Source organism: Camelus bactrianus, chromosome 17 (assembly GCF_048773025.1).
Source record: "Camelus bactrianus isolate YW-2024 breed Bactrian camel chromosome 17, ASM4877302v1, whole genome shotgun sequence".
NCBI lineage: Eukaryota > Metazoa > Chordata > Mammalia > Artiodactyla > Camelidae > Camelus > Camelus bactrianus.
In genome coordinates, this window is record NC_133555.1 from 34,949,348 (window position 1) to 34,976,397 (window position 27,050).

The 27,050-nt window shown below is 45.0% G+C and overlaps 1 protein-coding gene across 4 annotated transcripts; it reads left to right on the top strand.

The window, feature by feature from the left end:
* Positions 1-6,078: 6,078 nt before the first annotated feature.
* CDC25A (cell division cycle 25A) lies at positions 6,079-26,660 on the top strand. 4 transcript variants are annotated; one of them, XM_074344981.1, is made up of 15 exons: positions 6,081-6,740; positions 7,726-7,799; positions 8,947-8,989; positions 9,488-9,524; positions 10,012-10,110; positions 12,361-12,480; positions 14,765-14,899; positions 15,398-15,472; positions 16,450-16,623; positions 19,837-19,935; positions 21,449-21,511; positions 21,606-21,704; positions 22,174-22,304; positions 24,402-24,513; positions 24,738-26,660. In XM_074344981.1, exons 1-15 carry the CDS (start codon positions 6,571-6,573, stop codon positions 24,876-24,878), a joined length of 1,572 nt encoding a protein of 523 aa, XP_074201082.1. In that variant the 5' UTR covers positions 6,081-6,570; the 3' UTR covers positions 24,879-26,660. The 4 variants fall into 4 exon arrangements, with proteins under 4 accessions (XP_074201085.1, XP_074201082.1, XP_074201084.1 ...); XM_010973196.3 differs by having other exon boundaries at positions 6,083-6,740; positions 10,009-10,110; XM_074344984.1 differs by lacking the exon at positions 12,361-12,480 and having other exon boundaries at positions 6,079-6,740.
* The last annotated feature ends 390 nt before the right edge of the window (positions 26,661-27,050 follow it).

The following is a 27,050-nucleotide window of genomic DNA, read 5'->3' on the forward strand; positions in this document are numbered from 1 at the left end:
TAGCCCCAGGCCCACTGTTACAATGGGCCTGTTAGAGTTAGAGTTAGAAATTTTCCTGTTTGTTTTACCTTATTCTGGCAATTGAAATTTACAATCATGTTTGGATTCTGAGTCATCCCCCTAGAAAGGGAGTCACCAGTCGACAACCTCAGGAGAGTAACCAGACCCTCCGAAGTCCCTCCTGGCGCCTAATGAGTCTGATCAGATATAGAAGGTGGCAGGCTGATGACCCTCCAGACCGCAGGATGGCCCCATGATGCCGGACAGACTCGCCAAGATTTAGGAGGAAGCTTCACCAGAGACTCTTGTTGATTGATAGCCCCTTTTACTCTCCAATTTGTTCAGTAAATAATCACTAAGCCCCAACCCTAAGACGGGTTCACAGTTTTGAAGGCACTAGCCTGCTGTGAGTCCCCTTTGCCTGGCAAAGTAATAAAGCTGCCTCTTTTCTTCTAAGCTCCAAGACCCAGTCTGAATTCTTTGGCTAGTCAGGGATGGGGGCTGATCTTTAGGCAACAGTACTATACCTTCTGTGCCATCTCTTGCTTTCCCAGAGCCTTCCTGTGGCTACTTCCTTACCTCCCACCTCTATCGCTCACTCACTCGACACGAGGAAGCCCTCCATCTGGCCTGTCAGTGAATCTCCTCAGTGCACATCTGAACCAGGGACTGGCCACTCCCTCCCTTGCGGTGACTTCTCCAGCCCCACCTTTCCTAGCCTCTCTTGCTACATCCAGACTTCAGAGCCGATGCTGCCCAGATCCAGTTCCTAAAACCCTCTTTGCACACCCTCAGTGGACACTACCATGCTTACCCTAATGAACACACATTTCTGGGGAATGCCAACCCCCGACACACACAAGCACAGAACTGAGCTCATCAAATTCCTCTGTGCCTCCTATTATTGAAATAATGCTATCACCCACCCAGGGGCTTAAGTCTTGATCTAGGAGTCATTCTAGACTCCTCCTGTTCCCTCCCCCACCACAACTCTCAGTTATCCAAACCCACTGAGCTCCACCTCCCCCCTACCCCACCCCTTCCCCTCAGCTCCCAAGGTCACTCACTCTCTTCCTCCAGTGGCTGAGCCTCCCACTCCACCTTCCCATCTTGCTTTAGATATGGCCCTTCCTCACCGGGACTATTCGGATGGCCTCTTCCTTGTTCCTCAGGCTTCCCCTGATCCACCCTGCAGCAATTCTGATCCACCCTCCACGATGAAGCCAATCCCTTCAGCAGGCTCTATATCCTTCAAGAATTGTCTCCTTCCTGCCACTTGGGTCCTCACCACCACTCCCACTTGTCCATTCTGCCCAAGCAACTCAGAAGTCGGTCCCAGAAAGTGCAATTCTTAACCTTCCGGGCTCTGAGGGCTCGTTCCTCTCCTTATAAAGCACCCCATCTCACCCCACCCCAGATTCCCCTTTTCCTACAGCCTACACCCTCAAGCTTCAGTAGTTTTAATCTCCTTTGGAAAGTGCCCCGCCTTCTCTCTTCCAATTTCCCCCGTCACCATCTCCACCACTCCATGGCTGGCATCCATTAACATGATAATGCTTTCTTCACTATAAGGATGCCTCTGGGGGACTGTACTTGGCAGATGTAAGCCCCCTGAGGGTAGGGATTGTGGTGTTTTATTTGGAGCACAGGGTTTGAATAAACATTTGTTGAATGAATGAATGCTAGAACAGGGTTGTTGAGACAAGTATTAAACTACAAAAATGAGAGGAGTGGGAAGAAATTTTCCCCAGACTTAAGGAGGGAAATATTTGAAATGGTGGACTAGGTGGGGGAGGGGGTGGGCATGGCTGATACTGCAGTGCTTGTGAGGGGAAAAAGAGATGTAGCATTTTTTAAATAAAGCTTTTGAGATTAAAGGAGTCCAGCTGACACCATTATCAGTTTACTGAGCCTGTCAGCCACTGCTTTTCAAGCTGTAGGTTGCAGGCCATCATAATGCATTAATTTTAGAGGCTCATGGGTACAATTTTTTTTCATTGCTAGGATTTTTCTTTAATTTTTTTGTTTTTTGGGGAGAGAGGTAATTAGGTTTATTATTATCATTATCATTATTATCATTATTATTATTTTAATGGAGGTACTGGGGATCGAACCCATGACCTTGTGCATGCTAAGCATGCGCTCTACTACTGAGCTATACCTTGCCCCCCTCATAGCTAGGATTTTTTAAGTGATATAAAATAAAATAGAAAATAGCATATTACAGGTAGTATTAGGTAAATGATGTGCTGAAAACTTTTTGATGTGTGTATTCTGGGTCACGGGTCCAAAATGTATGGGATCCCCTGATTTAAGCAGTTGGGGGGTGGGGTACAGGACGTGCTTCAAGCAGAGGGTGGGAGGAAGAGATCAGATTTGCATTTAGAAAGCTTTTAGGGGTCAAGGGCTTGGGAATCCAGCCAGACCAGGTCAACTGTGGGGAAGAACAGGCAGATGAAGGTGCCATTTCCTGCCAAGGGCACTCGGGAGGGTCGTAAATTGGGTTAGGAAGGAAAGAGAGAAATAAATGGACTTGAACCAAGTAAAGTTTGAGTTGCCAGTGGGACATACTAAGTGAATGCAGATGAGAGGCTGGAATTCAGAGGGGATATTCCTATTGGTAACAGGAATTTGGGAGTTCTAGGTGATAAGACAAGAGGCTGAGAAGTACCGGGAATGGGTAAAACTTCAGGAAGCGTCCTTGAAAGAATGAGGTAGGATCGAGGCGGGATGGGAGTGGGTTCTGCTAGAAAAATTTGTCATCCCAGAACATATAGCCATAAGATAGCCTCTGCTCAGAATATCATCCTACAGAGCTTGTTACCCAGCACAATCCAGTATAAATACAAATTATGTATTAAAACAACGTGTGATCTCTGGAATTCAATGACCTTAAAAGTTAAGTGGTTCCCAAACCTGGCTGTGTTTCAGAACAATTCATAAAGCTTTCTGATTACACAGATTCGAGGCAGGGCACCACAGCAAGCCTACGAAATTAAAATATCCACGGGAGACCAGAAGGTCTGTATTTTCAAAACAAACAAACAAACAAACAAAAAAACAAAAAAACTCCCTAAACTGGTAACCACTTTAAAAAATAAAAAAGGAATTTTATCTGCTGATATTGAACCAACTCCAAGATATATTAAATGAAAAAAAGCCAGATTGAGGACAGTGTTTATAACATGTTGTTACTGTCTGTGAAAAATAAAAAGTATGTGTGGGAGAATACGTACATGCACTTGTTATCATAGACAGACTCTAGGAGACAGAAAAACTGGTCACAGTGGTGACCAGGGAGGAAAACAGAGTAGCTTGGGGCAGGGCTGAGAGTTTACTCTAGGCCTTTCTTGGTATCACTTGAATTTGTACCCTGTAAGTGGATTGCCGACTCAATAAAATAAATAAATAAATAAATAAAAGTCAGAGTTCTCCAGATAACTGTAATATAGAACCAGGATTTGGGAGCCCTTGATTTTAGGTACTCCTCGCCCCCACAGCATCTAAGACACTGTTTATATAGCCTCCTGGACCGCTCATTCCATCTTGGAAAGCTCTGTTAGTTCTCACTTTCCTTCTTAGTGTTAAACAGAAAACTTGTAGCCACCAAAGAGGTTCATGCTGTCTCCAGTAACCATGCAGAATAAATTTAATCCTGACCCAGCACAGTTGGGTGAAAGGAGAATGGAGGGGAACATGTAGAACAGTAAATCAGCCAGGGTTATCTTTTTCAAATATAAATGTAAACCTTTCAATTATTTCCCTTGCCCTTGAGATAAAGTTCCAGAATGAGGTCTACAAGCCCCTGCAGAATCTGTGCCCTCCTCTTTCTCCCCTCCCACTTATCCTCTGCCACACACAGGGAGGCGACTCCTTCTAGCCTCAGAGCCTTTGCTTAGGGTTGGTCCCTCTGCCCAGAACATACTTTCTTCCACTTCCAAAGGACTTACCCTCCAGGGCACTTCCTCAGGGATTCCTGACATACCAGACCAGATCGGATTCCCCTCCTAAACACTCTCATAGTAGTCACGCTTTTTCTTTGCAGCAAATATTCAGTCTACATGTTCTGAGGGATTCCCTGTATCCAGCACTGAGTGATACTATGGTAGGGAAAAGGAAAGCTGGGATCTCTACCCTTTTGGGTTTATGGTCATTTGTTGGGGGACTCACCCTGATTAAATTATCATAGAAATAAATGTAAACTTGGTGCCTGGAAGATGGATGGTAACAGGGGAATCTATCAGTCAGGGTGTCTGAGGATACAGCTTTACCAAAGGGGTGAGTGTTAGCTGAGAAGGGTATTCCAGACAAATCTCCAAGGAAGCATTAACCCTCTCTGTTTGGATCTAGCAAATTGGTAGGCTCTCAGTAGAGACTGAACGAATGAGTGAACAAAATTCGACTTGCCCCAAAGCAGAAGTGGATTAGAACTCAAATCTCCCAATTCACAGTGCAGGGCTCTTCTCTTCCCCTAGTGCAGCTCCAGGATGTTAGAGAGTATGCCTAAGTGAATGTGGAAAAGGGTTTGGATAAATTATTTTTTTCCTTTTGCTTCCATTTCACAATTGATGAATCCAAACATAATAAAAATCAGCCCCAACACTTCATCAATTTTTTTGAAAGGAAAAAAATGGTTTTCTGACATTTCTGATACAGTTTTCATTTCAATATTTGGACTTGCTGGTGGAAATGCTTCAGTATGTCAACCTACTTGGGCAAATCCCATTCAGGAAATGTCTGATCAGGTAAAGACTTTCCATTTATTTAACCATTAAACAAATATTGGCTGTATAATTATAATGCACACACATACAAAAAGTTCTAAATGTTGACAGTTGTTTCTTTGAATATGGTAGAATTACAGATGATTTTTAAAATTATACTTATCTGTATTTTCTAAGGCTGTAATTATTTTGTATTATTTGCATAGTACAAATCTTTGTAAGCAAAATTTTTTTTAAAGAAACATTTAATTTTTTCCCTTTTATTACTTTTTAACTGAAGTAGAGTTGACAATGTTGTGTCAGTTTCAGTTGTACAGCAAAGTGATTCAAAAGAAACATTTAATTTAATGAATTTAATGGTAGGCCCTAAGCAGAGGTAGTGGTCACAGTCTCCACCAGACATCTGAAATAAATATACAATCTAAATAAGCAGAGTATTTGTTCTAAATATGCTCCCCAAGGACAAGTCCTTTTGCAGTCTGATTGCTGTACCTATGCCTTTCTCATAAAATCATTCATTCTAGGAGTCACTACTGGCGCAGGGTATATAAAAATAAATATGGTCATCTATAAGATGGGGATAATTCCTCTCTCATAGAATTGCTGTAAGGATTGCATGAATTAATATAAAGCACTTTGGAACAGTGGCACATAAGCAAGCACTACACAAGCATTAAGTGTTATATTTATGGCATTGCTATCTAGGAGCTCCCAATAGGTAAGAAAGGGTGGGAGAGAAGGAAATAATTCTCAGAAAATATGTAAGAGCTAGAATGGAGGTGAGCAAAGGATGCTGAGGCCCACAGCCCACACGGGAGGGTTAAGTCTTGTGGACAGCGGCACATGGCCCGGACAGCCTGCTGGACAGGAGCGCTAGCGCCCTGGTGTTTGGGAGGCAGAGCCCAGTCCTTGGGTCATTCGTTATAAATTTGGGGCCTGGAGGCTCGGTGAGGGCGAGGGACCCGCCTCCTTCACCCTCCACATTTCCTCAGTGTGTGGGACGCGCGGAAGGGGCCGATACAGCCTCGGCCCGACGAGGGTAAGAAGCGACCGAATTACCGCGCACTGTGTGAACTACGCTTCCCAGCATGCAACGGGTCAAGAGGGGGCCTTCCGGTCTCACCCGGCCTCTCGCAGGTTCACCTGGGAGTTTTCATTGACCTCTGAGAGCTTCACGTTCGGAGAAGCTCCGGTCCCTTCTAGGCCCCGCCCCTTTCTGAGAGGTGGTGACCTCGCAGAGTCCCGCGAGCTGCTTCCTTCTCCCCCTCTCATTGGTCCAGCCTTGCTGCCATTCCTGTGCGAGGAGGCGAAGTTACTTACTGATTGGTGGACTCCGTTTGGCGCCAACTAAGAAAGGGGGGGCGGGGCAGCGGGCAGATCACAGTGAGTCCCTATTACCGCGAAAGGCCACTTCGGCAGCGACAACTCCGGAGGGAAGTGAAGGTCGGCTTAGTTCTCTGTGTCCCCGGGCTGGGCAAGAGAGTAGGAGAAAGTGAAGAGAGTGAACCCTGGCCGTTGCCTCTCAGCTCTGGCCGCTCTCCCTACTCGACCCACCCCGTTTGTTTGGATTTAATCTTCAGGTTGCCGGCGCCCGCCCGCCCGCCGGCCTCGCGGGGGTCGGGGGAAGCACCCGTGCCTGTGACTGGCGCCTGCCGGGTTTGCACACCCGCCCGTCCGCGCCGCTTTCCCGCGGCAGCCGCGTCCCTGAACCGCAGGGTCGTGTTTGTGTTTGACCCGCGGGCGCCGGCAGCGGGGCGCGCGGCCGAGGCCAGTGCCGACGGGGCGGGGCGGGCGCGGCGGAGGCGGAGGAAGAGGGAGCGGGATCCCTGGGAGGCCCGGCGCCGCCATGGAGCTGGGCCCCGAGCCCCCGCACCGCCGCCGTCTGCTCTTCGCTTGCAGCCCCCCTCCCGCGCCGCAGCCCGTCGTGAAGGCGCTTTTCGGCACGCCAGCCGCTGGGGGCCTGTCGCCTGTCACCAACCTGACGGTCACCATGGACAAGCTGCAGGGGCTGGGCAGGTGAGGAGGGACCCACGAGCGGTGCCGCAGGCCGCTGGCCTCCCAGATGGCTCTTGGGAAAATCGGGTCGGGAAACGGGCCGGGGGAGGAGCGAGACCTGTCCGCCGCTCGGGACGGCCTCACCGGCGGGGGCCCGCCATGTGCACCCTCCCCCTAGGCGGAATGTTGGGCGGGAGGGGCCGTTCGGACTCTCCAGGGTTGCCCTCAGCCCCGAGCCCGGCCGGGTAGTGGGTGGGGACTGCCCTGGGTCCCCACCTTCGCCATCCCTTTTGGATTGCCCTGTGCTCTTAACTCTGTCCCTGTCCCAGGAAGCTCTTGGAAATCTACCGCACGGAGGAAAAGTAGGCCCTCGTAGGCGCTCGATTCCACCCTTTGCTGAACCACCTCGCAGGATCTTAGTTTCCTGTGAGCTTTGTTTCCTTCTCAACAAAGGGACGTGGCATTTTCTTTCCTGGCGTTTGCAAAATCATCGCAGTCCTCGCCCCGTGCATATTCCTGATATCCACCCCGATGCTCTTCGAAGGCCAGGTCTTTTTACTCCATCTTCCATGCTCAGAGACTTCGTGGACTCTGACTTACTGCAAAAAATGCACCCCACCGTTTTTCTGGTGAAGCTGCTTTCTCTTCGGTCTTGGACATCCCATTTTCTTAATAAGCACATGTCTTTTCCAGCCTCTGAAAAGCAGGAACTCGTCCTCCTCATCCCTGCTCCTAGCTTGGTACCTAGAACACATGCTCTTATTTCAGGAAGTACTCCAATATTCATCATAGTCATTCTGTGTGCCCCAGGCCATGCCAACCCACTCTTTTCTCATGTCTTTTTATGCTTACATGCTAACTGGGTGTTCTGGGTGGCTGAGTGTTCTGTGGTGTGTCCCAGAAGTTGATGATAGCATGGCTATTTGCCAGCCTCATGGCCCGTCTCCTGTATGAAACCTTTTAATTATGTCCTAGAGCTATAGAGAGTTATTTCTGTTGGTTTCAGTGAGTATGAACAACCACTGGAGGTGAGAAACAGCAGTCTGCAGAGAATGGGCTCCTCCGAATCAACTGATTCAGGTATTCTTTTAAGTCTTGAACATTTATGTGTCTGCTCTGTGGGGAGCAGTATTTGGAATTTGCTGAAACATGTGCTTTAACCTAGAAACTTAGTTTGGTGAGTAGTTGAGACAGTAAAGGGAAAAGTCTGGTGCTGAGTGACAAACCTTCAAGGACAGTATAAAAGAGCCCCTGTGGCAGTTTATGAAGAGAGGAAACAGCTGTCAAGTGGCTGCAAGGAGGTGGTGTGTGCTCAGTCTTGACGATAAACAGTAGAGGAAAACTAAGTGGTATTCAGGAAATCTTCCTGGTTAAAATGCTGGGTCAAATTATTGGAAGTGTAATGACATTATTTCAGTGAGCCTGCTGTGGAGAAAATGTGCCAGTGCATTTTGTTCTAATCCATAAGTTCATGTTACTACAGGGTTTATTTGCACAGAAGCTTTAGGTTAGGGAACTGCAAGAGCAAAAGTCTTAAAATGTAGGCTTCTTATGAACCAGGGATAGAATTCTCATCTGTGGCAGTGTAGCAAGGGAGAGCATCAGTCAAGAGCAGCAACACCTAACTTCCTGTACGATTATTTAGACATCATGGAGGAAAGGTGTGCGCTCAGCAGGCCCTGGTGGGTCTGGGCTGTGCTGAGCGGCATCTCCTGTATTCTGCGACCTTTGGGTTGAGCACCTCACTTGGTGTTATTTTGTTGAAGGCAATAACTACTTGCCTTGCTTGTCAGATGGCATAATTGTATTTTTCAAACCCCTAAATTATGCACATGATGTGACAAGGTAAGATACTTGAAATGAAAACTATTTCAGGAAACTGGTACCTATTCTTTCCATGGTTGGAATTCACCAAAAGTTAACCTGGGTAACCTCTATCTGAATAACCAAGAGGTTATGAGGTTTGGTTTAATTCACTCTCTCCTCAAGTCCCTGTTTCCTGTGATGGTGTGTGCAAGTAGGGAAGTCTTAGTAGATGTACTATGGAAATACTGTGTTTTGGCAATCAAATAGACTCAATTTCAGTTCTGGCTAAAGTCCAAGCCTTGAGTCTTTGTTGACTGCCTTAAAGAAACAGTACTAGTAGTTTTATTTATTTGTTTATTTATTTTAATGACAAAATGGTGTTTCATGTCCTGAGAGGTGTTTTTTTTTTAATTTCCTACAGGCTTCTGTCTGGATTCTCCTGGGCCCTTGGACAGTAAAGAAAAGTATGTATTTTAAATGTTTGTGCTTAGAAAAGACTTAATATTCTGGATGAAATTCTTTATGCTCTGGACTGGAATGCTGGATTTAGCTATCCCTATAATAAAGCTCCTAGATCCTATAAAGTCTGGTATCTTTTGAGAATGAGTAGTTTATTTTTTATGTCAGCAGCTTTCCAAGCTTCCCTTCCTTCATTTTAGCTGTAATTTTGATGTTCTGTTCCAGTCTCACCCAAAGTCTTGCTCCTCCTTCTGACATCATTGTCTTAAGAGAACATGTATATTTTAAGAGAAGACCTGGGCTTGCTTTTTTTCATTGGAAGCCCAGTGGTGGGGATACTTGTGAAATGCTTCAGAAATCTGTTCTTCCATCTTGCCTAAAATGGGAATATGTTTGAGTCTCTCCCCTACCCCAGCAAGCTAGGTTAGACACTATGCATCTGCTAATATGAGTATCTCTTTACTTGTTTTATTCTCATTATTTACTTTCTGATCTCATTGCAGCCTTGAAAATCCCATGAGGAGAATAAATTCCCTACCTGTAAGTTCCCTTGTTTATTTTGAGTTAATACCTATTATCTGCCCCTTAGCTTCCAGTGTGACCTTGACAGTAGACTAGCAGATAGTGAAGACTGCTATTGCTTACTTTGTCTCATAAGCTTTCAAGCAACTTCAATAATGGCTGCCTCTTGAGGGCTTTTTACTCTATATGTAACTCTGAATTTTATCAAACCAGGAAGGATTCTTTTGATGCAAATGATGTTACTTGGGGGTTGATTTGGTACCTAAATCCCTGCTGAGAGGGCTGGTGACCTTGTGAAGTTAGGTGTAAAGCCATGTAGTGGGGACTTCTCTGTTCTCACAAGGTAGAGCCCTAGCCACCTTTATTGGTTATTTACTGCAGTGTTTGAGAAGCTAGGCCTCCCCAGCCCACCACCACCATTTTTTTTTCTTTTAGAACTGAGTTTCCATGGAATTTTCATTTATGTACCCTAATTTCTTTTTTTTTTTTTTTACTTTGATAGCAGAAGCTCTTGGGGTGTAGCCCAGCTCTGAAGAGGAGCCATTCTGATTCTCTTGACCGTGATGTCTTTCAGCTGATCGACCATGATGAGAACAAGGAAAATGTGAGTGTGGTACTAACCTGGGGCAGAGGTAAAACCCACAAGTGTCCGTGTCTTACGGAGAAGTAGCTGGGCTGCTTTCTGAGAGACTTAACCTTGACCTTTCATGATAGTCTTTGGAGCCGGAGAAACTAGATTTGAATTTTACTCCTTGCTAGCTGTGTGACTTTGGCTTCTTTCAGGCTCCCTTGTTTCTTTGTGAAATAGGAGTAGCAGTTCCTCATAGGGCTACTGTGGGAACTAAATAAGATAATGTAGATAAAGCATTTCAAATTGTTTCAGGCAGGTAGGAATTGCTCAGACAGTATCTCTTAGGAGTAATTCTATCCATGAAAACTTCCTCTGGAAGGGTCTGGCTAGGCCTTCCTTGCCTCTTTGTGCTGACCCTGGGATAAGTTAGAAGTTTAGGAAAAGTTTTCTTGACAGTATTTGAAAGACCACAGCCAACAAGTCCCAGGGAATCTTAGAGTAAGCTAACTTAGAAGGTAAGTTGGGGCTGTGCATCCAAAAGTCCAGGATCATCCTGGCCTGGCTTTTCTTTCATCTGGTGGGGTGCCTTGCACGGGGTAGGCACCTAAAATAATTCAGTGAATCAGCTCAGCATTTCCAGCATTTCTTTCTCACTGTATTTCCATAGCTATTTTCTCCCCTTCCCCATTTCATACTCTTTATAATCTTCTGGACTTAATACTTAATCCAGAACCTACTGCCTCCATGAACTCTCCCAGTGATTCCTTTGACAACTTACAGAATATTCCTGAGGGAGAACACAGAAATAAGAGAAATGAGTTCTTGCCTTGGGTGCTTAGAATACAACATCAGCCTCTGTAGTGCTTTTTGTAGGACAGTCCAAAGCTGTTGTTTCTTCTCCCCCCAAGCCTGGCTTCTCCCAGGATTGCCTGCTTGGGGCTTCATTCTGGAAGGAAGACAGGTTAAAGAGCTCTTGCTCTGGAGTTGTCCATTCTGTCTATGAAGCCAGATCTTAGGCACATCACTTAACCTGTAAGGCCTCTTTTTCTCCTCTTTTAAAATGGGGGTGATTGGGTTGTGGTTGAATAAATGAGCTAATGCACTGAAAGAGCTTAGCACTGTGTTGGCATTAAATACTCTGATATTAGCTGTGTGTTATTAACAACAAGTTCTTACATGGCTATTTTAGGGAGGGGAATTATGAGTGCTTTTAAACTTTAAGTAAATGAATTTGTACAGGATGTGTTCTGTCATTTGGCTTTCACTCAGCATTATGTGAGGTTCATCCATGTTGAATGAACCAATAGGTTTCGTTTTTCATTTTATTAAGAATTGACATTACTCTAAGTTTAAGGCATAACAGCTACAGTCATCATGTTGTCAGTAGTTTATCTCCTATTGGTAAGAAGAAGATGGAAAATAATAAAGCCCTCAAACACATAAATCTAGAGTAAAAAGTTTTGATTCTTGTTCAATTACATTGAAATGACTTTGCTTTTGACTTTTTGTTTTTAATTGAAGTATAGTTTATTTCCAATACTGTGCTAGTTTCTGGTGTACAGCACACAGATTCACTTTTACGTGTATATTCTTTTTCATTATAGGTTATTACAAGGTATTGAATATAGTTCCCCGTGCTATACAGTAGGACCTTGTTGTTTATCTGTTTTGCGTATAGTAGTTTGTATCTGCTAATCCCAAACTCCTAATTTATCCCTCCCTCTCCGCTGTTGATTTTAGAAAGTTGGCTTTTTTTTTTTTTTTTAAATAAGAAAAAGTAGATTTATTCAGAGAGATACACACTCCATAGACCCGGTGTAAGCCGTCTCAGAAGGCCAGAGAGGCTACGAGCCATGGGGGTGGCTATTTTTTATTTGTTTTCTGGGTGTTTTAAGTAGATACATACTCCACTGACAGAGTGTGGTCCATCTCAGAAGGGAGAGTGGCCCAGAAAGTATTTTTTTTTAATTGAAATATGGTTGATAGAAAGTTATTGATTTGGTTTTTAACTCAGTGTTTTGTGTACCCGGTAGATACTCATGTGTTTGTTAGAAAATAGTGTTTTTGGTAAGAGAAAAAAGTGCTATATTGGAAGTTAGCTTTTGATAGTCTGAAATTCTTAATTACACAGATCCAGTGTTAGAATTAGATCAGAAATGAGTTTGGAGGCAGTTATGAAGGTGATCAGTACCCACTCCCTTGCCTGTCTCCCCAAGCTATGACTAAGGCCCAGAGCTGGTTTTCATGGACAGTGGAAGATGTCTTGATTATACTGTCTTGCAGGAAGCCTTTGAGTTTAAGAAGCCAATAAGACCTGCATCTCGTGGCTGCCTGCATGCTCACGGCCTGGAGGAGGGTAAAGATCTCTTCACACAGAGACAGAACTCTGCCCCAGCTCGGATGGTATGTGCTCTGGCTTTCATAGGGGAGTTCTTGATGGGAAGAGAATTAAAGCATCCTCTTCAACCTGGAGTTGAAGACACTACAATAGCTCTTGCTGTTTTTACCTTGACTTTGTCTTTTGAAACTAGACTCACATTTTTGGGTGTTTTTGCGGTGTCTGGAAAGCAGGCAGAAGCAGAGTGAGAAATACAGTACTTGAGCATGGAATATTTGACCTTGTCAATTCTGGGAAAATAGTCTGCAGGCATCCTGGGTCATTCTTCTAAACGTATGGTGGGATTATGTATCTTACTTAAAACTCACCTTTTACAATGCATCCTAAGTGCTAATAGGTACTTTCCAGAGTGGTTTTGTTTGAATAGAGTACTTGGCTTCTTCCAAAGATGGTTTGTTAAGAACTAATGTATTCAGGTGAACCTACTGCCTGTGAGGCTACTTGACAGTATTTGGGGCCACCTGCCCCAGGGTTATTTATTTGTCAGAGACTGTCATTACTTCCAAAGTTTCCTACTGGTGATCTGACAGACAGCTATGGACTAGAGAGGTCCAACTTGAACAAAATGACTGCATTAGGTTTCCAGGTTTTCCTGGGAACTTGTATCTGAAAATAGAGGTTTCCAGTGTAACATTTACATAAAGCACTTTTATGTTTTCTTGTCTCTAATCTTCATAAGCCTGTGACATAGCTGAAATTACCCCATTATACAGATTGGGAAAGCGTGGTCAGGGAAGTTAGGTGATTTGTCAAAGGACACAGATAAATAGAAGACGAGAATTAAACAGTCTCTTGATTTCCAAGTATACAGTAATCCTTTGAGAGCTGGCATCCAAAACTGAATATCTCTAGCGAGCAGTGCCGGGGTTTCCTGTGATCACTTGGCCATCCCCCGTTGTAGGAGCTGAGGGTACAAACTGAAAGGAAGCCAGTACTTGGCTCAGTGGTTTGGCTTTAGATCATGTCAGAGGGTGCTTCTTTTGTATCCTTGCTTTTAGTCTCCAGGCATCTGTCTTTCCTCATAATGGTTTCTTGGTGTAGGAATCATGGAGAAAGAATTAGGTCCTGTCCAGAGATTTGTCTGTCATTTTCTGTAGCACGTCTGCACCCAGGGATCCCAGAACCTAGGTCACAAAAATTGGCATTATACCATAATGTGAGTCTTCAGCGGGTGCTGCCCCGTGATAAACCTGCTTCTAGGCTCTGCTGGCTGAAAAACTGCCGAGGGGCCCAAAGTGTGCTCAGATGCACTCGTAGAGGATCAGAGACAGCCCAGGACTTGTTTTATATTCTGAAACAAAGCAAGCCTGAACCAGAGTACGCATCTCTGAACTTTTTCCTGGCTTTGGAAAGTACCTGGAAAAGAAGTAATTCAGAATCAGCAGTGTTTGTATTAGCAGTGTTTATCTGTAGATGGTAGACTTACGGATTTTTTTAATAAATTTTCTATATTAAATACATATTCATTTAATAATGGGGGTTTCAACAAAACAAAACAAAACAAAAAAAACAAGATAAAGTTGCCTAATGAGATATACTCTATTTTTACTCCAGGAATGGCCTCTCTTACAAAGAGTATAGTATAGTGGGGAGAAAAAATCTTGGGCTTTGTAGTCAAACAGGTGAGCTGTGTGATCTTGGTAACCTCTCTTAAGCATCAGTTTCCTGATTTGTTAAATAAAAATAAAAGGATTAACTACCCTTAGTGTGTCATGAGGCTTAAGTGGAATTATACATGGAAAGAGTCTATCATTGTGTTTGGCACAAGTTAAAACTGAGCAGCTGTCATTTAAATTCCAAGTCTAAAGACGTAGGATGGGCTCTCTAGAGCCAGGTCACCCTTTCTATCCCTCTGCCAGAACTGGAGTCACAGAGGCATTCTCTAGTCCATTTTGAGGTCTCCATAGAGACTTGGTATCTTCTCACCCTTCCTCATTTCAGCAGATTATCACACTGTCACAACCCTCACATTGATCTCTGTTCACGGATTACAATCCTCAGAAAAAACAACCTTGCCCTTCACAAGAGGCTAGCCTCAGATACCACTGTAAGGTGACCTGCTTCTGGGAAGTTCTTTACGACGGCTACTTGGTCTGACTAATCAGAACTGTGTGTGGACATCAAATCATTTATTGTCTTCAAGTTTCATTTTCCTTTGATTATTAGTAGCTGCTAAAATTTTACTTCTTACAACAACTATATAGTATGTGTTCCTCATAAAAACTAGTGACCCATCCAAGGAAACCAAATCTGATCATTTGTTAACAAGCCATGAATTCTGTCTTGTAGCTTTCTTCAAATGAAAGAGGTGGCAGTGAACCAGGGACTTTCATTCCTTTTTTTATACCCCAGTCACCTGTGACTGGCACTTTGTCTGATGAGGATGATGGCTTTATGGATCTTCTTGATGGAGAGAATCTGAAGGTACATGTGTGTTTGTGTTTTTTCCCATCCATTACCACTAACTATCCCTGGAGAAAAGTCACCTGAAAAGGAGCAGCAATTCCCCAGGGCTTGAGTTGGCTGATATTTTTGTTCATTTGCTGGGAATTTATTAAGACTCTGCTTCTAACCTGAGTAAATCCTGCGGAGGACTTGAAGAGACTGGTGTGATCCTTCTTAGGCTGAAGGGCCTGACAGTCTATTTTTATGCAAGACACATGAAACAAGAACAGTAGGAGGATAGCTGAAGAGACTGAGTGTCCCACCTCATGTCCCCTCAGGGGTGTGCCTTTAGCTATGTTCAGATAGCTGAACGGTTAGCTGTGACTCTTTTGATTTTAAAATGCTGGGGGGAGGGGGAGGGGCAACATTAGATGCTTCCTATCCATGCCTTTAGAATGGTGTCAGACACCATTCGAAAGCACTTAATCTAGTGCTAGTCTCTCCTGGACCTTTATGACACAGTTTTTCTTTGTTTAGAATGATGCCGAGACCCCATCCTGCATGGCGAGCCTCTGGACAGCTCCTCTTGTCATGAGAAGAACTGCAAACCTGGTCAGTTCTGTGTGTCTGCAGGGAGCCACAGGAATCAGATTTGTTTCATCAGAGAAACAATTCTCTGGTCTTGCTTTTCTGAATAGTATGCTGTTAAAATAAACTTCAGAAAAAACTTCAGGGAAAATCCTTAGTCTCTGGAAGAGCCAATGTGGGAGTGAAGCACTCGCTGAGGACTGTCAGGAACATTTCAAAGAAGAGGCAACATTGAAATTTTAGTGTCAGCTTGAAAAGAAGTAGTTTACTGGGGTATGAAGGGACATTCTGCACAGAAGGAAAAGCCAAGCCAAGGCACACTGAGTTGGCAGAGTGTGAGTTTAGAGCGCTGAAGTCAGGTTGGTGGCTGCCCTCAGACTCTGAGACATTAGTCCTTAAGAGATCGTGTACCATAGCACATCTTCCTGTACTTTCTTTGGCTTTGTAAGTCTTGAATTAAAATGCTCTGGTATAGTCCAGAAAGAAAAACAACCAAGTAGAGAGGACTTTGGAACACAATTTTGAAGGCACCCTTTCCCCTGCAAACTTAGACTCAACTCTTTCTTATCACCTTAACTGGCTCAGATTTATAGTATAACCCAGCTACCTCACTCCTTTTCTAGATTTAGATGGGGTGTTAAAACCTGTCAAACCGCTCAAGCAAGGTACAAGTAATAAAATAGAGGGGAAGAGGAAGGCAAAAATATGTTTCTGGCTGGAAGGTAACAGTTATTTCCCTCTCAGGACCTTGTGCAGACAGTAGGCTCCCTGAAGGCCCAGATAGTCTTCCTCATCTCCTTATAATGTCAGCGTAGAACATGTTTATTATCACCCACCAGGGGCTCAGCGTCTAGTATGTGCCAGGCCCTAGTTGCTAGGACTAGATAAATGGACAGTGTCTGTTTCCTAATTTAGGATGGATGGATCTTAAATCATCCCAGGTCTGTTCTCTTTGCCATTCAAGTGAGTGGGTTTTAATGGATCTCTTTCTTCCCCCCAAGGGCAATCGATGCAAGCAGTTTGACTCTCCTTCCATGTGTAGCTCCACCATCGGGTCAGTGTTGAAGAGACCAGAACGATCTCAAGAGGAGTCCCCACGAGGGAATAGGAAGCGGCGGAGGAGTGTTGTTGGGGCCAGTCCTGAACAGGCATCGAGTCCAGAGAAACCCCAGGAGGTTAGTTCTGCGGGGTTTTTTTATTTAAGGACTATGATATATTTTTCGGTTCTAAAATTTCCATTTGCTTCTTTTTCTTTGCTGAGACTTGCTGTTTTTGTTTCTCATTTGTTTCAGTCATGTTCATAATTGCCTGTGGAAGCATTTTTATAATGGCTACTTCAAAATCCTTGTCAGATAATTCTACCATTTGTGTCTTAGTATGGGTTTCTGTTGGTTTTTTTTCCTGTTCAAACTGAGATTTTCCTGGTTCCTGGTATGCCAGTTGATTTTTCAATTGTATCTGTATGTTTTGGGTATTATGAGACTATGTAAATCTTCTGTTTTAGCAGGGGAGGTGGAGACAAGTCCAGGATCCCCCAACACAGCCTCCCTTGATAGGCCACCTGGGGTGGGGCCAAGCTGCATTACTGCTGGGCAGGGGCTGGACTTCAGGCTCCCCATAGGCCTTCCCTGACACCATCCCAGTGGAGATCGTGACACTTAATTACAGCTGGGCAAGGATGGAGGTCTAAGGTCCCCCCCTTGCTTGACAGGCCATAATATTTTTCCCTTGGTGTTTGTTCATAATTTTTCTTGTTTCCTGATCTAGATCTATAAGTTTCCTACTATTTTAAGTTTGTCTCACAACTCTGTAGTGTTTTCCATTGTAACTTAGTTCTGGGTATTTTAGTTCTTTCATTTCCTTGCGATAAGAGCTCTTAGGATTTACTCTCAGCACCTTTCATGTATACCATACAGCAGGCTTAACTGTAGTCACCACATTGTATATTATATCCCCAGTACTTACATATCTTATGGCTGGAAGTTTGAATATTTTGACCACCTTCATCCAGTCCCCCTCCCCACCTCTGGTAACGGGTAACGACAAGTCTTAGCACATTTTCTATGATTTTGGTATTTGTTTCGGTGGCAATAGTTTGTTTGTTTTTTGATTTCCCATATAAGTGGTGTCATACAGTGTTTGTCTTTGACTTATTTCACTTGGTATAATACCCTCAAGGTCCATCCATGCTGTCACAAATGGCAGGATTTCCTTCTTTTTTTTATGACTGAATAATAATCCATTGTGTGTGTGTGTGTGTATCACTATTTCATTGTCCATTCATCTGTCAATGAACACTTAGGTTATTTCCGTGTATTGGCTATTGTAAATAATCCTGCTACAGATAACTCTTTGACATAGTGTTTTCACGTCCTTCACATATATTCCCAGAAGTAGAATTACTGGATCATATGTTCCAGTCTCGATTTTTTTGAGGCGTGTCCGTACTGTTTTCCATTATGGTCGCACCACTTTACAATCCCACCAACATCATACAATGGTTCCTTTTTCTGCACATCCTTGCCAACACTTGTTTCTTGTTTTGTTTTGTTTTTGAGTAAAGGTAGATTTATTTAGAGAGATACATACTCCATAGAGTACAGGCTGTTTCAGAAGGCAAGAGAAAGGCCTGGAGGGGTGAGGGTTGTTAGTTCATATGCTAACAAGTTGGACGGTTATTCCAACCACTTTGGGGAAGGGGCTGGGATTCCCAGAAATTGGGCCACTGCCCACTTTTTGACCTTTTATGGTCAGCCTGGGATCTTGGTTTTCTGTTTTTTGTTTTTTGGGATGATAGCCATTCTAACAGGCATGAGGTAATATTTCATTGTGGCTTTGGTTTTCATTTCTCTAAATGATTAGTGATATTAATTACCTTTTCATGTACTTGTTGGCCATTTGTGTATCTTTGGGAAAATGTCTATTCAGATCCTTTGCCTATTTTTTATTTAATTGGGTTACTTGGTTTTTCGATATTAAATTGTATGAATTCTTTCTACATTTTGGATATTAACTTCTTATCAGATAATATGGTTTGAAAATATTTTTTCCGATTGTGTCGGTTGTCTTTTCATTTTGCTGATCATTTATTCTAATGTGCAAGAGCTTCCTAGTTTGATGTAGTCCCACATGTTTGTTTATTATTTTGTTGTTTATGCTTTAGATATCCAATCCAAAAAATTATTGCCAAGACCCATGTCAGGGAGCCTTTTTCCTGTGTTTTCTTCTAGGAGTTTTATGATTTCTGGTCTCACATTTAAGCCTTTAACCCATTTTGTCTTATTTTTTGTAAATAGTATAAAATAGAGGTCTAGTTTCATTCTTTCATGCATGAATATTCAATTTTCCCAGTGCCATTTATTGAAGAGACATCTCTTCATTGAGTATTCTTGGCTCCCTTGTCAAAGTTGTACAATTTTTTTTTTTGTTAACATAAACTTCCTTCTGGAATTGCTGAGCCCTAAGCTAGGCATTTGTTCAGCTTTAATGAGCACTGCCAAATAGTTTCCAAAGTTGTGGTCCAAACGGCCCTCCATGTCTGGGGTTCTGCATCCACGGATTCAACCAACTTTGGAACCCGTGGTTACTGAGCACCAGTTGTACTATGTACCATTTTATATAAGCATCCTTTTGTTGGGGGTGGGGTCCTGGAACCAATCTCATGAATACCGAGTGACAACTGTACTCACAGCAGCCTATGAGGGTTCCCATTCATCCAAATCCTTACCAGTATCTGGTCGTGTTCATCGCTTTTGTTTTAACCAGTCTAGTAAGTGCGCAGTATTTGGTTTTAATTTGCGTTTTCTTGGGATGAATGTGTATCTTCCCACTTGGGCTTGCCTATTCTTACCTAATCTTGTTCTTTTTATGAACAGAATTTCCTGGTTTTTAGATGTGTTTCAATTTATCTGTCTTTTTATTTATGTTTACTGCTTTTGAGTGCCGCTTAAAAAATCCTTACCTCCCTGTGATGAGCCGCTTGACGTCCCCTTAAAAATACAAGGACTTCTTGCTGTGACAAGGTGTTCCAGACTTATCTTGCACATTTCTTCTTCCAACTTGGCATCAATCACTTCTTCCAAAGGCCCTGGTTTCTTTTAGTGGAAAATACAGTTGACCCTTGAACAGCATGGGTTTAAACTGTGCAGGTCCCCTTATACTCAGATTTTTTTCAGAACAATTCAGTTAGACACTGAAATAATAGTATACCTAGTCAGTAACCCGTATTCTTTTTTTCACTCCAGATTCAGTCAAATAAGAAAAGTATCCCATTTGCTAAATATAGACATTAACATCTCAGTCTCTTCCTCCTGATGTGTTCCAGGCGAATGTTTTTATATGTTCTGTTCAGAACCCTGAACTCATTCTCCATCTTTGATTTGTTGCAGATTCTACATCAGTCTTTATCCCTGGCATGTTCTCCAAAAGGGACCATTGAGAACATATTGGATAATGACCCAAGGGACCTTATAGGAGACTTCTCCAAGGTAATTGCAAGCAGACCTGCTCTGTGATGCAGGATTAGGGGTGGTTACCTAGAAACCCCCCTCAGCCCTGCCCCCTCCCTGAGGTGGCTCCTGGAGAGGCCGTCTGAGGGGATACAGTTTGAATTTTTTTTAAGATAAAGAAACAAAGTCATGATCTGGAGTATCTTTTCTGTGGGACTGTAAGATTTCCTGGTGCTGATCAGGGGTTTCAAGCAGGGAGCCACCCACCAGCTGCCTTGATCCCAACTCAAAGACCAGGCCCTCTGGGAATTGGTGTTAGTGATTATTAAAGCAGTAATGCAGAAAAGTGTAAAGAAGCAGAAATAAACCTATTGCGTCAACAAATATATAAAAGTCTGTATATCAAAAGGCCGTCTTAGAAGGTCCAGGATTGAGACTAAATTTCTCCATTGTCCATGGAAGTGTGGCCCTCGAGGGAAAAGGCTCCCAGGGAGGCCCAGAAGATCTGCTGCTGGCCTGACACGGGGTGGCTGGCGGCCTCTGAGCCGTGATGAAATGTGAGGGTGGGACAGGGAGTGTGTCAGTAGTAGCTTGTTCAGCCACATAGGGTTTGACGGTTCCCAGACCCATCTTTCTGGCATCGGTGTAGCTGGCACTCATGTGTAAGGCCAAGATTCCAAAACGAGACAGTTTCCTTCCCTCGAAACACTTAACGTGGTCAGTAGGACGTAGTGATCCACGTGTATCACACAGTAGACTGAAGAAAATGTCAGTGCAATGTAAGCAGCAGACTAAGAGAAATAAAGGGAGGGTTGTCTCAGGTAGGCGACTAGGGAAGGTGGGTCCGGGCTATAGATATTTCAGCCAGGTAGGAGAGGTGAATGAGCTAAAAATAGCAGACCCTTCTAGTCTGAAGGGAAGAGCAAGCAAAGACCTGGGTGTGGTGTGTCGTCGCTGGTAGAAGCTTGCACTTCAATTGAAGTTGTTGGTTGTGTTTGTCTCAATGACCGCACACTGGGCCACAGGGATGGGTGAGCTCCTGACTGTGCCGTTGGCCCTGATGAGTAGTTGCTGATGTGCCCGTCTTCTCCTCAAGGCCGGGCCAGGTCTCACTCCCTCCACCTCCAGTGTCCAGCCCTGTGCTGGACAAGGCAGGTGCTCAGGAAACGAGTGAAGTCATTTCTCTCTCTGTCCTTTAAGTGCTGTTCACAGTCTGGGTACTGAGGTGGCGGTTCTTGACAAAAGCAGGAGAAAAAGGAAAGGCCCTGAGGTTTCTGTATTCAGATCTGGCTTACTAGCTGGCTGACCTTGGTCAAGGTGCCTAACTTTGATATCCAGAAATGGGGGTAATGTGCCTTCCAGATCTGTGCGAAAATCAAATGTCAGGATGTGAATGAAGTACCTAGACCAGGAACTAGCATGTACTATTATATTTGATTCATGTTTAGAGCTTCTTTTAAGCTAACTCTTACCAGAAGGACAAACGGTGTAAATGTTGCATTTTTAAGCTTTCAGATTTGCTAAGTATCTCTCTCTCTCTCTCCTTTTTAAGGGTTATCTCTTTCATACAGTTGCTGGAAAGCATCAGGATTTAAAATACATCTCTCCAGAAATTGTAAGTCATCTTTTGGGACCTGCCACACATGAGGTATTGGAACCTGGTTGTTCCTGGCAGCCAGGGTTGATTCTCCTTGGCTTTCTCTCCACAGATAGCATCTGTTTTGAATGGCAAGTTTGCCAACCTCATTAAAGAGTTCGTTATCATTGACTGCCGATACCCATATGAATATGAGGGAGGCCACATCAAGGTAAGGATTCCTGAAGCTTGCAGGCAAGCCCTGCTGTCCTGGGAGGCATAGCAGGAGCCCTAGGCAGCATCTGTGATTTTTTTTTTGTAAGGGGGACGTGACACCTGGCTTCTTGTTAAAATGCTCACGTGCCGGTTATGAGAATTATAAAAAGAAACAGTGGGCGCGAAAAGCATTTGACTTCTGTGAACTGAAAGAATGTTCCCTGTTCTACACTAACCTCTACCACATGGTACACCAAGTGCTCCCTGTTTTGTCCCTCACACCATCACCATCAGGGGCATTTCTAGATGGTACCCAATGATTTCTAAGCCATGCCTGAACATGAAGCCATGAGGAGAAACCAGTCTCGGCAACATGTCCCAGTCTGTGCCAGGCCTAGTGATTAGTGATGCCTCTTATGGTTGAGTTAAGCTGCCTGGTGATGGAGGTGTTTCACGTATGACATGCGTCTCTGGTGCCTTCACAGGGTGCAGTGAACTTGCACATGGAAGAGGAGGTTGAAGACTTCTTACTCAAGAAGCCTATTGTGCCTACAGATGGCAAGCGGGTCATTGTGGTGTTCCACTGCGAGTTTTCTTCTGAGCGAGGCCCTCGCATGTGAGTGCTGAGAGGAGGTGGCTGTTGGGTGTGGCCCCCTTGGTGCTTTTGTGGGACACGGGGCGGGCAGGTGGGGCTTGCACTTGGAGCAGCCCGTTGCACATCCCAAGTCATTTCTATGCCTAAGCCTACGCACACAGTATATAAATACATGGTTTTGTAAAAGTATAAATTCACGTGTATCAGATGTTCTCCCAAATTCTTCCCTGTTTAGCAGTCAGTTGATTTCGTGGACAGCTTCCTTGAGTGTAGTTTATCCTTGAACTAACAGTTTCCCTCGGGAAGGGCTTTCTGGCTTCCCCAGCCCAGCCTGTCTATGACATACATTCTCCATGCAACGTCCCCAGGGAGCTGACCTCTGCTCCATCACCCCAGCTCTGAGTTAGTTCTGACAACTGCTGGGCAGTGGCTCACTGTTCAGCCTTCTTTTATATTGAATTAAACTCTGACTCTTGCAGTTTTCCCCACTCTCCTTAGTTCTTCCTGTGGGGCTGCTGTTCTCTGGTGACATCCTTCAAGTACAGTGTGGCTGCTCCGTATGCAAATACCAGAAAAGTGTGATGTCCTCACTGCACAACTTGATGTGATGCTTTCAAACACTTATCAACTCTATGTTTGCCAAGGAGTGGATTGCATTATCTTCACATTTATTGCCACATTAGGGGTGCACAGAAATGCCTCCCACACACACACCCCTTATTAACAAGAACTTCTATTAGGGCTTTGGTGACTAAGACCCTGTTACAATTTATTACAAAGATAAATTTTATATCAAAATAAGTAAAAGTACAATTACAATAAAGTAATACTTAAGATTTAAAATAATACTCTGCTCTAACAGGGTCTGTTGGAGCAGTGAAGGTACAGCAGTGGGCAGGCCTGGCAGGGGCCTACCTCTGGGGAGATCCCAGGGGAGAGTGAGGAGGGTCGTGACAAGTGCTGAGAAAACAGGGACAGAGGTGGGCAGGGAGCAGTGCAGCTTCCCTGGGAGGGCGCAAGAGAGACTTCTCACGGGGCCGGGTGCAGGTTCTTGTGACACCTATTTATTTGGAACCATCTCAAGCTCAGAAAAAGGTTATCCCTGCACATGCTTCACCTGCCAATATTCTGCCACGTTTGTGCACACATAACTCTTCAGGAGTGTATAGCACACTTTTGCACGCAACAACTACACAACTACAACAAGAACTTGGCATGTGTGACCATCTCCACATGTCCTTCACCACCTAGCTTCCGAAGACGAGGACTTTGTCCTCCATTAGAACAAAATCATGGTCACATGAAGGGAGACCTCATGGTCCTTCAGGAGTGGAATTAATCACTCTGCAGACACTGTTATCTCTCACGTCCAGATACTGTGCCAGGTACTGGGGAGAACAGCAGTAAACAAAACATACAAAAGCCCTGTCCATTTCAGCGTGGGCAGGAGGCAGACCAACATAACGTGTAAACTGTGCAGTGTATTCAAAGGTGCTGAGACCAGAGGCGGGAGCTCCGGGCAGGTTGGAAGAGCAGTGCGGGGGCTTCCACGGCTGGACTGCAGAGCAGCGTGGAGTTGGGGGACGGGTTGTGGGCACTGTGAGGACTTGGGCTTTTGTACCAAGGGTTGGACAGTACGGAGGCCCCAGCCAGCTGAGGATATCAGAGGAGAGTATTCAGTATTTACTCCAGGCTTAGGAGGCAAGTACATGCCCTGAGGCAAAAGCAAAGCTCAACCCATTTAAAAGCCACAGGAGGAAGCCCACTTAGAAGCAGGTGAATGAGTCACTGGCAGAGGAGGAGGATGGAGACTGCAGTGGGACCAGGCTCAGAGGCTGTTCCAATGGATTAGGTGGTGGTGGCAGGGAGAGATGCTAGGGCAGTTGAACTTGAAAATTGGGAAAAGACCTTCTACCTTCCAGCACAAGGCAGTGGCCCTGACTGAACATATGGCCAGAAAATCACAATTCAACACTTGTTGCCAAGAATGAAGGTAAAGTTGGGGAGACGTGTGTAAGGAGTGCTTAAACCACAAGGGCTGCTTTCATGGTGCAGTCATCTGCGTGTTTCTCTGCATTGGAAGAGCTCACCTTGCTTTGGCTTTCGTCCACTTTACAGGTGCCGATATGTGAGAGAGAGAGATCGGCTTGGTAATGAGTACCCCAAACTCCACTACCCTGAGCTGTACGTCCTGAAGGGCGGGTATAAGGAGTTCTTCCTGAAATGCCAGGTAAGATGGGCTCTCTGGAGAGCTTGGTGCACTCCTCGTGCAGGTTGGACAGTTAGATCTGTCTGGTGGTCATGGCTGTTTCTTGCCAGGGGCCTGGGGATTTGCCCTGCACATAGAAAGGCCCTAAAACCCGCTGACCAGAACCTTGAGCCCTAGACAGGGAGGGAGCAGGATTGTGAGTGCGAGGCAGGTGTGGCCTGACAACGTCCCGTCTTGTCTGCCAGTCTCACTGTGAGCCCCCCAGCTACCGGCCCATGCATCATGAGGACTTTAAAGAAGACCTGAAGAAGTTCCGCACCAAGAGCCGGACCTGGGCCGGGGAAAAGAGCAAAAGGGAGATGTACAGCCGTCTGAAGAAGCTCTGAGGGCGCTGGAGCAGACAACAGCAGCCTGAGCCTCCCTCCCTCTCCCTCACTTCCCCTCTGCTGCAGAGACATTGAGCAAAGGGGCCAGCAGTGTGACTTTCCAAGAGAAGGCCTGGGGCTTCCAAGCCTTCTTAAACCTACCTCCCACACTCCCATGGTTGAAGCCCAAAGCATCTTGCTGGCTCTTCTGTCCCTGTAAGATGTCCTTACGGTCTGCTAAAGCTGTCACATGCCGCAGCACAGTCCCAAGCGCCAAGTCTAGATGCTGTGACTCCACATCCCCCAGAGTTGGATGAACCACCTGGGGCCTCGCTGGGCACTGGCCTTCTCCTAGGGGGAGGGGTGGGAGTAGAGAGAAGTAACACAAAGGGAAGTGCTGCTGGCCAGATACCAAAGATGCCCTGGGAAGGAGAGGTCTTTGTGGGGTAGCCCATTATTAATTTATTCAACTTCATCAATCACTTTATTTTCTCCTTCCTTCCTTTCCTTCCTTCCTCTCTTTCTTTTTTTTAGTGAACTCCTGGAGACTTTTATTTAACTGTTTCTTTAAGTCACAATACTGCCATTCTAGGTAGGGTTTTATCATCCCAGGGACTACCTCTGCCTTTAATTTTTAAAAAAGAAAAAGGTAAAAAGGAGGGGGAAGAAGAGGGACATGCCCCGTGGGACAGAGGACTAGGGGCTGTGTCGCCCCCCGGGAGGCACTACAGTGCTGGGGCTGCTGCTGTTTACGGCCAAGGTCTGAGATCCCGGTGGGAGCAGGCACTGGACCCGGGCCTTGCTACAGGACATAAGCTAACCCTCCCAGACCTACCTCGGAGGCCCCTGCGATCTTTGGGGGTAGTGACCCCGCTCTTCCTCACCCCAGCTCCCCATGATGGTGGCTGGTATAGGAGTCACAGCAGGAAAGCACTTGAGGCAGCTTCCGTTGGGCCTCCCCCAGGTCGGTGCTGGGACGTGGTAGTGTAGGTCTCCCAGCGGAGGGGGGCAGGGATGGGGGCTCTGCGGGATGAGGGAAGGGAGTATATATTGAGTGTCTTCCTTCTATTATTCTGATACTCTTTGATAGCTTCTATTTTAATTTTTAAAAACAGTCATTTTATGAGTTAAGGAGTATCAAATCAGTGTTGGCTGGGCCACCCAAGGGTGGGGAGAGGGGCTGGCAGTCCTGGGCATTAGAAGGGAGTGGGTGCTAGCAGAGATGACTGGAATGTGTTTCTCAGGAGGCAGCGTGGTGGATTTTGAGGGTGAACTCTGAGTTTATCATGTTTTAATTTAAGGACAGGGAGAGATGGATCATCACCAGTTGCCCCCCGTCTCACCCCACAGAAGTGGGAGTCTCAAAGGAACACTTCCCAGGGAACTGGGGCTGAGGGTTCCTGCTTGTCCCCATTCTTAGGCGCTGGCTTCCTCACCATCTTTGCTCCATTGGGGTGTAGCCAAGTTTTTATTATACAAGAGTCAGTCTCCCCTCTTGCCTCTGCTTCCAGTTCTGGGGGTGGGGAGGGAATCAGTGATATTGGAGATGACTGGTTCATATGTTATGGGTTTGAGTTGCATTTAGCTGTAAAACAATCTTGTTAGAAAAAGTATGTAGGGAGGAGAGGGAGAAGGCCTCTCCCCCCACACATTGAGACATCTCAGTTGGTCTCTAATCTTGTTTGTAGGGATTCTGTTGGTTGAATGGCTAAAAGGGGAGGTGGGATGGCCTTCAGACTGTACCAGCTTAGCATTGCTAACCAACTGTTGCAGGCTCTGAAAATAAAAACAATCTTGAACCCATGCTCTCTGCCTACTTCTTGATGGATTTAAAGGGAATTGGGTTTCATTTAAAGTTCTAAGACCACACTGGACTGAAACCAGTGGCTGGGGCAGCCACATTTCCTCTAAGAGGCCAAAGGGCTGTCATGTGGTTTGGCTTCAGGGGTGGCCAGATGACCTCCAGTTATTACCCTGAGTCTAAAAACAAACTTAAGATTCAGCCTGATTTGCAAGATGAAATAAGGATATCGAAAGCTTGCCTGAACCACTGACATTCCCTTACAAGATGTATTAATTCATAGGATTAAGCTACAGGCCAAAGGAGGGACCACCCTAAAGGAAATAGGAGTTTCAGTTGTCTTCTGAAGGAGCCAGAGAGGATACTGCAGAATGAAATCAGGCAGATGGTGA